Source organism: Desmodus rotundus, chromosome X, assembly GCF_022682495.2.
Source record: "Desmodus rotundus isolate HL8 chromosome X, HLdesRot8A.1, whole genome shotgun sequence".
Classification (NCBI taxonomy): Eukaryota; Metazoa; Chordata; class Mammalia; order Chiroptera; family Phyllostomidae; genus Desmodus; species Desmodus rotundus.
The window spans coordinates 8868945-8879342 of NC_071400.1; the positions used below are offsets into that span (position 1 = coordinate 8868945).

Genomic DNA, 10398 nt, shown 5'->3' on the forward strand with positions numbered 1-10398 from the left:
GAAAGGAGTACAGGGAGAGGGACCAGACAAGGGAGCCCAAGGACTTAGTGGAGCGAGAGAAAGGTGGGGAGTGCAAGTGCTTGCAAAGCTGCTGCATAGAAGTTCCCAGATCACATCACTGGCATACAGGAACTTATATGAAGCCTTAGGAAATGTCTGCCCCATGAATTCACTCAAAGCAAACTTTCCCTTATTTAGGTCCAAAAGAAAGCTACTTGGCTGGAAGGAGCCCGGAGAGGCCTTTGCCGGAGGCAGCAGACCGAGCTCCTACTCACCGATAAGGAACACAGCTGATTCTCCAACTAGTGAGTCAGCTGCCTCTGCAGGGTCAAGCGGCAGTGCCAGCCTAGATGCTGGCAGAAATGATGATTTCAAGGCCTTGCTACAGAAGAAGGGTAGTAAGGCAACTCCAAGGTCCCGCCCCTCGGCAGCTGAACTGCTGAAGACCACTAACCCACTGGCTCGGAGAATTATCGCACAATTTTCAAAAGACTACGACACCACTGATAGCCCCAGTACCTAAGCCCGGAGTTGATCAAGTAGGGTTCAGTTACTAAACTTGAATAGAAAAGAGGGAAGAGAAAAGTTTTTAAAAAGAAACCATGAACATATCAAAAGAGCCTACACTTCTTTTACTTTAACTCACATTTTGGACAGCAGGAGAGAGACCACTTTATCTAGAACTAAAGTCATCAGGCACTTTAATCATGCTCAGACATTTTACAGTTTCATACTTAACATCTTGACATTACTGACTACGGATCTTCTCCTTATTTCCCACCAGTGGTATGCACTAAGAAAAAAATTCTCAGATACAAGGACACATGTGCCATCTTTTAAAACAATGACCGGCTGCTCCATCCATGGCTCCTGTCACTGAGGGGCACAGTGTGAGAGCAGACTGAGGACTGCCAAACCTGGGGACCTGGGGAGCCATTGCTGATGATACATTTTCCTGGTGAGGCCTTGATGACTTTGTGGAAAAACAGAAAGACTCTGATGCCTCTTTAATCACAGTGTAGCTCTCTCCCTCTAGAGGTTTGCAGGTGTGCACTTATTTTGGCATGGGGTTGACTGTATGGCTTTTGTGAAAAATATGAATGTTACTCTGTCCTGAACTTCATGCCTTTTGCAGTTTGATTGTCTACACGGTGATCAGGGTGATGAGTTTCAACAACATACAGATCCTCCCCCCCACCCCTTAGTTTGAAAAGGTCAGGATCAAGTTGATTTGGATGAACCAAGCTCGGCCAACAAACAAGGCAGTCATTTGTTCACTCTGATCTCGCCAAGGGGACTCGCACTCGCGCCTTCAGATCCTTCAAGTGTCTGTCAACAGTGATAGCTAGGATCTGTGCCCAGCTTATGCTGCATTCGAAGAACTCTCATATCATTTGCATATAACATTCATTACAGGAAGTAATTAGCTAAAGGAACAGCATCATGAAAGGCTCAAGGAGGAGAGAAAGTAAGTGTGGTTTGTGGTTGGTTTTGTTTCGTTTAAAGGAAGTCTTACGATGGTCTAAAACTGAGAATGTATAGAGTAAAAGGATATATCCAGAATCTAAAAAGCAGCCTTGCAAGTTGCTATGGCCCATAACACACACAAAAAAGGCCTACTTTTTGCCATTTAGCTTATGCTGTTTGACCAACTTTCTGTTAACCATGTGGGGACAGAGGGTAAGAACTGGGTAAATGGGTTGCTGATGGAGCCTTGGAACAATCATTGGGATCCCCGCTGCCTCACCTCAAAGCTTATAGGCACTAACTGTTCTTGTCAGTTCAATTTCCTAAGCAAAGCAAGAGCAGTGATTCATTTGATTTTCATATGTCTGGTTTCTGGGGGGAAAACAGACAAAGCATTGAATAAAGAAAATTGGCTGACCAGTAATGGAGGGGTAATTGTCCACCGTCTCTTAGGGGAAAAAAAGTCACATGCAATTGTAGACTGTTCCACAAACGGTTCCCCGACCCCTTCCTCCTTCAACCCCCTTCACCCAACAGATTCATTGGTCGTGGAAGATGTAGAAACTGCCCCAGAGACAAGCAGCTCTTGATTTTGATAGGCAGTGTTGCTCACCAATGAGAAGCAAGCTCTTAGCACAACTGCCCACACTCCAGGGGACAGAGCACCTAAAAAATCACACTGAGTGCTGAGAAGATTTAAACCTCTCACACAGAAGCCCTAAGCCTAGGCCCTTGGTTGGTACAGTTCTAAATTCTAGACTTCTGGGTACAGGCCAGACCCACCTACTCCCTTCAATGAGCACTTTCCCCTGATTTAGACAGAAGTCACTTAAAATAATAAACAGCAAACTTCCAGGTGCTTTTGAAGATATTCAAATTATTTGGCTTGAAAGACCTGACCTAATTTCAGGGGTTTTACCGGAAATAAAATAGATTCATTTCTGGCCTTAATTTATATATGAATGCCACACTTGTCTGTCCCAGACTCAGAATTGCAAAAGACGTAAACATCTTGCTCAGTTGGAAAATGAAGGAGAGTTTGTGCTTTTGCCTAACAAAGGTAAAAAGCAACCAGGTCCTTCTCCTTGGGAACCATTAATAGATGAACTCTAAAGCCAAGTATGAGACTCACACAGTATAGGACTTACTACTTCTATTGATTTTTCTGGAAGGTTCTTGTTTGCTACTTCTAGTGGGGTTTGCCTCTGCCCTCACCTTGCTACCTCTGGTGGTTTCCCCAAAAGATTCTAAGCTGAATACCCAGACACCTGTATATTTTTCAATTACCTTGAGTCTTACTTTCCTCTACAACACTCTGTATGCCTGGAATTTTGAGAACATCTTCTACATCATCACTGTGGCCCTCAAATGCCCAGTGGTGTTCCCATTAGCACACGAGGATTTCAGACAGAGATTGTGTGGTTAGAGGTAACATGGAGGACTGGAAATATTCACTTAATATTTTGCAAGAGGTGGACCTAGTTCCCAACAAACAACAACCAAACTGTTCGATTTCTACCAATCATCAATGAACATAAAAGTGAACATCTTTCTTACTCATAACACTCAACCTCTCTCCTCCCCTTGATTATCGTAACACCAACTCTTTCTCCCACCCAGGCACAAACCACAGTATTTGCTGCCTTCTGCACCTACTCTGCTGAGACTGGAGAAGAGAGGCTGAGAGCCCCTCCAGAAAGGCTTTCAGAGAACCTACTACAGCCACTATTACTATTATGAGTAATAATGATAACAATTTCTGAAGGTGGAATACAGAAGAGGTGCAAGTGACATGAAGTTGGCCCCAGGAGGTCAACTTCCATTCAAGTTGTTCCCCTCCCTTTGTTTCCTCTGATTCCAACCAATAGTAGCAGGCAGTCCAGTCAGGAATGCAGGAAGTCATCCCTAGGAGATGTTAATCGGTAGTTAAGAGTGCTTTGCACTTGCTGGGTATTCATTACATATTTGTGGTTCAGATGTTGAGGCTAGAGAGCAAGTCATTCTCAGCATAACAAGAAGCTTTGCGGGTGTCTCCTCTCCCTTGCCTGCCTCAGTCTCTCTCCTGAGACTTCCACCTGGCTCCAACTTGCCCCTTAACCACAACCCCTGTGAACTGCAGCCATAGTTGACAGCTCACCCTTGAAGGAGGCAAGAGCAAGGCAGCAAATTAAATCATGTTAGCTTAATGACCACAGATTGACCAATTGATCTGGAGACATCACCTTGAATGTGCAAAGACAGAGGAGATTCAACAAGCATGTTACCAGACATCCATTTTAACTCTAGACAACATGGTTTGGATTGCGGTCCCACTGTACCTATCAGTCTGAGCAGATCTGTCCACACACCTGCCTTCTTCCTCATAAATGCACTGTTCCCTAAAAAGATGAGCTCATGGTCAGTGCTCTTTTCCTCACCAGTGCAGCCTTTCAGTAGCACCAAGTGTGTAACACAATGGTGAGCTTTCAGTTTAATATGATTTGCCAGGGCCAGGACTAGAGTGAGGTAAGTGAGGCATGTTGGGTGCAAAATTTAAGAAGGCGCCCACTCTCAGGGCTGTGCAAGTGCCTTACCCTTGTCCTGGCTCTGTGATTTGCACTCCATAAAGTACTATCAGTTTATCTTCTTCCTAAGAGCAAGTATGGTTCTTCTGACTTGGGGGGTAACTCCCTGCCTGTTGTTGCACCAGATGTTTTTATTGCCATCTGTTTTTCCACTACTATAAACTTTTGTATGCCTATATCCATCAATGAATCTTCATTATTATCAGAAAACATGGTTGCTTTCTAAGTAACCTGCTCCAAGTGGCAAGTTAGTACCCATTTTAGTAAGGGATGCCAGCAGGATAGCCCATCAGCAAAATAGTGAATGAGTTGAAGGTCTGGTCATTGGGATCCTTGGTCTCCTCTTTCTGCTCCATTCTTCCCAGACCTTCTTCCCAGCACCAACTCTTCGGAGTGCCTCCTAGTTTGTTCTCTTCCTAGCTAAGAAAAGTGTGCTCTCAGGAAAGGGATAAATTCCTTTACTTTGAGGTTATAAGGCTCAATGCTACCTCTTTTGAAGGTTGTTTGCAGTTTAACAGGGGAAAAACCTTATGCCAAAGGAATGAAATTCTACTTGTAGAATTTTAGGCATCAATTAGTTGCAGAAGTGTTGTTTTTTTTTCACCGTGGAAAGGCCAAATTCCCTGACAGCTAACTCCAGAATATGACAAATACATTAATCTCCTGGAATTATTATAGTAAATTATTGATAGTCAATTCAATTGTCCTGATATCCAGTGCTGTTCAATATGGCTACAACCAAGGGACTCTCAGAAATGCTACTAAAAGCCACTAAAAAGCCTAGATAATTCAATTGTACATTAACATTTTTACACAAATGGAATTAATGCTATTTATCATTTGAGTAAAAACAAAAGGATTTAAAGAGTTTGTGAAGATGTGTCCTGTTTGTGAAAGGTGAAAGTGTCCAATATTGTCCAATCAATGTCAATCGTCCAGTATCGGTGGTGACTATTAAACTTATTGGAGATACAAGTTTACTGAACATGAGCCTCTGCTCCCTGCCATCTATGTTTTGTGCTATCAGTTCAGCTTGGTGTGAGAATGAGACCGGATCCCCCCAAAACCCTTTGTGTGTATTTCAGCTATAAGTGATAAGGGATTTAAACGGACAAGAGAGGGAAAAAGGTACAAACAGCTGCCTTTGTCAAAGGGCAGCAAAATTTTTAATTATTTAAACAATGACATTAAGTTGAAAAAGTTTTAGAAGACTTGGAAACAGATTTATAGAAGAATACAATAGTAAATGGTTATAGACACACATTTGAGACACTTTTAATATGTTTAGCAAAAAGGAGTTTGCATAGATAATTGGTTGTGTGAAATAGGTATATATTTTGTTCCGTGAAGCCCCAAATCTAAACCAGTGCCTCTCAAAGTATGGTGCCAGGACTAGCAGCAGCAGCAGCAACCCTGGAATGGATGTGGGGGGTGGGGGGTACGTGTGGGCATATGCGCATGCACGTGTGTCTCTTCTAGTGATGTTACTTCTTCAAGCTCCTGAATCACTACAGCCACAACTCTCCAAATGATTCCAACCTTCTTGTCGTTTCTGCTATCATTACAGTGATCAGTCTCTGGCTAAGTGATATATATTGTCATGTTGTTGTGTGGTGTTAAGAAATCATCAGTTTGAATCAACTACTTGCTGTTCTCTAGAAGGGCTCTGGCAGAAGTATATTCGATTTTAAGATTTTGCCTAAATAGCAGAATTTGATATCAACAAATCCTCAAACAAAATATGAACTGGAATAACCAGTTAACTCCTCTTAGCCTCTCTTTAATGCCAAGCTTTATAGAAATTTATTCCTTACGTGGTATTGAGCTTTTCTAATGTCCAATTTTATAGAATGTTATGCATGCAAACACAGCATCGTGCTCATTGTACAAGTCACCCCAAACTCATTTCCTCCTCTGTATGTGTGATGGTGAAGAAATATCAATGTGTATGTTCTTATCTCTCCTGATCAATTGTAAATTGCAAATCTTTCATTAATTTTTAAATGAGATATATTTACTCTGGCTAGTAGTTAAAATTTTATTCTTTTTATTATATTTCATTGCTACTTTTTTCTACTGGCTCCAAATCTTACTTTGGGGAATATTTCTTATTTCTAGATTGTTGTATTTATCTTATTTCTATATTTATCTGTAGTCATGGAATATTAGAGCTCAAAGGGACCAACTTCTCATTTTAAAGATGAGGAACTGAGGCCCAGAAAAGTTAAATAACTCACCCAAGGTCACGCAGTGGCAGAGCCCGGCCTCAATCTCAGGTCCCCTGCCTTTGGGTTCAGTGTTTTTCCATTTTAAAGCACTACATTTATAGAAGACCTACAGCTGGCTTCTGCTTTTATGACACATGTATTTCTCAGATATTTCAATGAACATATATATATATATATATGAAAGACGGTCAAGAGTTCTTTAGTTCATGAATTCAAAGACAAATCTGATTTTCAGTTTAGAAAATTAATTTTCCTCCAAATTCAATATATGTGTTCTACTTCGTACAATGGATGTTTTCCTTAAAAGTTATTTGAAAAATGAATTTTTTGCATCAAATTCCGTTTTTAGGAGAGAAGCTTTCTATGTATGGGAATCTTTTGGTGATTTCTTTTGAAAAACAAAGAATCCTCTTGTCAATGTCCCCTAAAAGCCTCTACTTCTTCTTTTAGTGTGAACTTTTGTAATTGGTGTTTATTTAAAGTAGAGCAAGCCAATATAGGCTTTCCTAAAGTCTACTTTATCTTTCCCTTCTTAAATTTTATGAGATTTTCAGACTGTTACATGCTCATGAGATACTTAGTTGTGTCCTAGAAACTTCACCTAGCTTGATATTTTGTCAATCCCTGGGCTCAAATTCTATCTCCATCTTATCAAACAATAACAGAATTCTCTAACCATACTTTCTGCACGCAGTCTCTTTTCCAGAACATTCTTTGCCTAGGGCTCATTAGTCTAACTCTCTCTTTAGCTATTCTTGGGTTTCCCTCCATAGTTCATGCACACCTCATTATTCTGCGGAGTTTCAGGCAGTGGCCCTTTAGGGCTGTCTTAGTCGTATGGAGTGGTATTTCCAGTAATTTCCATTGTTCCCTTTTATTCTCCTGGACCTTTTTGGTTTCTCTTTTCAGGAATGCTCAGAGGGTGGTGGTATTTTCCCCATCATTAGACCAGGGGTTGATAATTTTTTTTTTTTTTTGTAAAGGGCCAGATAGTAACTCTTTTAAGCTTCGTGGGCCGCATATGGCTTCAGTAGAAAATTCTTTTTTGTTGTTTGACCTTTCAAAAGGTGTTTTTACACCTTAAAAATGTAAATATGATTATAAGCTCTTGGGCCATAAAAGCCACAGGCTGGATTTGGCCCACTTGTCATAGTTCTCTGAGCCTTGGTCCATACTATCCTCTGAGACTGGCATTTCTGTGACCTGCCCCACGTGATCACTGGCTTATGTGCTGTATAATACGGCTCACTGACTTCCCATGTCCTGCATTGTCAGACAAGTCTTCACAGAGGTGTGTGGAGAGTGGCTGCTTATGCCAACCACTACTCTTCAATAGGGGGCCCTTTATGATCTCTCGCTCTCTGCCTATCTATCTATCTATCTATCTATCTATCTATCTATCTATCTATCTAAATTCTCACTGACTATCTCAGTGTAGGAACCCTCATTGTTTTCTCTAGCCCTCTTATCCAGGTTAGCCAATGTGCCTCTGCTTCCATGAGTTAAACGTAAGTTGGCAGGGAAGCATGGATTTCTGAGCTTTCTTATTTCTTTTGTCCCATCATTACCCCCAAACTGTGGTTCATACTGCCATCACAAGTTTAGGGCTGTCCCTGGAGATCCTGGTAGCTCAGGCCCTGAGACTCTAGTCCAGTGTACAATTCCCTAGAAAAATGTCCAGCTCTTTTGGTTCCAATGACTGGTTTTAAAACTCAGAATGTCCACATACCCATTTTCTAATGTGATTTGGACCTGTTCTAGACTCGGACCCAGCAAGAAAAACAATGAGTTATAGAAGGTATTCTGTGCCCCCAGCTTTTCCTGCCCCAAACCCCCTGCCTCCTGGGTGCCTGCTCCCAGGGATGGGCTCCTTGGGATGCCCTGGGCAGCACCAAATTAGCAGGTATTCAACACACTACCACCTCCTGTTTCCTGTACCTCTAAAAGGATTCCTTAAAGCTCCTTCACATCTCTCTCCATCTTGCTCCATCTCTACCTCTAATGCTATTACTTGGAGGTCTACAGCTCAGAGTCACATTTTCATATTTGCTCATATAAACATGAGAAGATATGAGTGAATGACAAGGTGTATGCCTGTGTGTGCAAGAGTGGTTTCTCCAGCTGGACTGTGAGGTCCCCATTCCCTAATGTATATATCACACACACACATGTGCACACATGCCCCATCCACTTCTGACAGCAGTTCTCTGGTCTAGGTCCAGGTCTGATGGGGCTGGTCAAGGAGAAGGGGATTATGGGGGCTCCTGAGGCATTTCACTTTTTTCATCTTTTCCACTGGCTTGTGCTGGCTTCTCCCAAGAAGCCATTTGAAAAAACTCTTCTGTGGCAGTTCCGAACAGGCCAACACACAGAGAGCTATGACTTTCATTCGTTAAGGACTCAGTCACTCAGACATACCTCTCAGGCTGTATATTTTTCTATCTAAACAAATTGCTTCTTAGGATCTTTAACTGACCACCTGTCATTTGAGCCCAGGGATCTACCCACTTACTAAAATCTAAGTTTTAAAAAGTCAGAGATATGAGTTACTTTCAGGATTTCCTGATTTTAAAGCATCCATGGAACAGTTTCTTTCTGCCTTTTGTTTAGGATTTCCAGGCTTAGGAAGGGAGCCAGGCTTGTGCCTTTAACTGTAAGGCAGCAAAAGTGCCACACTTGCCAAAAGCAAAATGAGGAAGGAGGATTGGCTAGTCCTATTATGCATATTCAGGAGATGGACTTTAGTGAAGTTAGCACTATGGTTCAATTCTCACTGAGTGCCAACAATGCACTTAAGGAAAATAAGGTAGACTGGAATTTACAAACCAGTATCCTAAACTGGAAGGCAGAAATAAGGCAACCCCTTCAGTGATGAGAATGTGTCCATGGAAAAAAATTTCAAGAAGCAACAGAAACCAAGAAGGATTGGAATCCCAGTCTTTCTAAAATTCCAACACAAAATGGAAGGGAGCCCTTTGTGGGGTGATATTACAAAGGGTTTTTCTAGTCTTTCTTTCTTTCATTTTTTTCGTTTCGTTTTGTTTTGTTTTAACCAAACCATTCCTTACTGGCTTGCTACCAGCAATTGAATTGTATTCTTTATATAGCTAGAGCTGTTTGTGTCTTCTTAAAATAAACAACTTCTGTTCAAATTGTTTTCTGTCTCCCCCTCTGGTTTTCATTTTAGCAATGATGCCTTTATTCAGACACAGCCCAGTTCATGAACATGTTTTCCTGACCACACAAGTATGGGGCCCACACACATGGAATCTGATTCTCATAAACCCCTGAGAGCCATGAATAGATATGCAGGACACAGTGTCTTGCAGAAACCTGGCACACTAAGTTGGGAACCTCAGCCATACAGTCAGGTAAAGCATGTTTGAGGACTTTGCCTCAAGGATTTGATTTCAACTGCTCCTGGAGACAACAAGGGGCCATGGGTGAGGCAAAGCTCTGCTGAAGTGGGCTGCCACCATTGCCAGGCTCCTGGGGGAAGGAAGTTTCCTTAGCAACTGTGCTCAGGGCTGCTCTCCCTCTTTGTTCTCTGGTTCAATGAAGCCACCCAACAGGGCAGTCCAGTGTGAGTCTGGGCTGGGAGTAAAAATCACACACCTGATGTGGCCCAGATCACTTCCATCCCTCAGAAAATTTATGGTCCCACCATTCAGGTGGTGACACCTATATTCAAGGGTCAACTCCCATGCAAAGGGAGCTTTGTTTTCTGTTCCCAATTGGTCCAGACCTCTAAAGTGTTGTAGCCAGCATCCTTGTCTCCCTGGGCCCCGTGCTAGCTCATGTCCCCAGACAGAATCAGGCTGCTCTTCCAAAAAGACACAGCAGAGCTGGAAACAAGCTAGAAAGCTTACAAAGAAAAGGAGAGAGGCCAGGGCTACTGTCAGACAATAGCAGGTGTTAAGATTTAAGATAAAGGTCAAAAAAGGAGGCTGGCTCAAAGTGGGCCTTGTGCAAGCAGTGCCTCGGTGGGACCCTTCCGTTCAGGGTCTAGTGTTCACCCCGCACCATGCGTTGGTGAAGCTTTTAATATCTAACCTACAGTGAGCAAACTCAAAAGACATATGAAGGGCAGGGTTTGATATATTCATTAACCAAAGAGAGAGTACACCTTTAAAGCACAG

At 42.2% G+C, this 10398-nt stretch overlaps 1 protein-coding gene across 2 annotated transcripts in view; it reads left to right on the forward strand.

Annotated features, from left to right (window-relative positions):
- The window catches only part of NHSL2 (NHS like 2), a 68203-nt gene extending 58804 nt beyond the window's left edge, over positions 1-9399 (forward strand). For both annotated transcript variants that reach the window (XM_045191244.3, XM_045191245.2), the window contains one exon: positions 199-9399. In XM_045191244.3, the coding sequence (XP_045047179.2) occupies positions 199-523 (325 nt within the window). In that variant the 3' untranslated portion in view covers positions 524-9399. The remainder of the gene's footprint in view (positions 1-198) is intronic.
- The last annotated feature ends 999 nt before the right edge of the window (positions 9400-10398 follow it).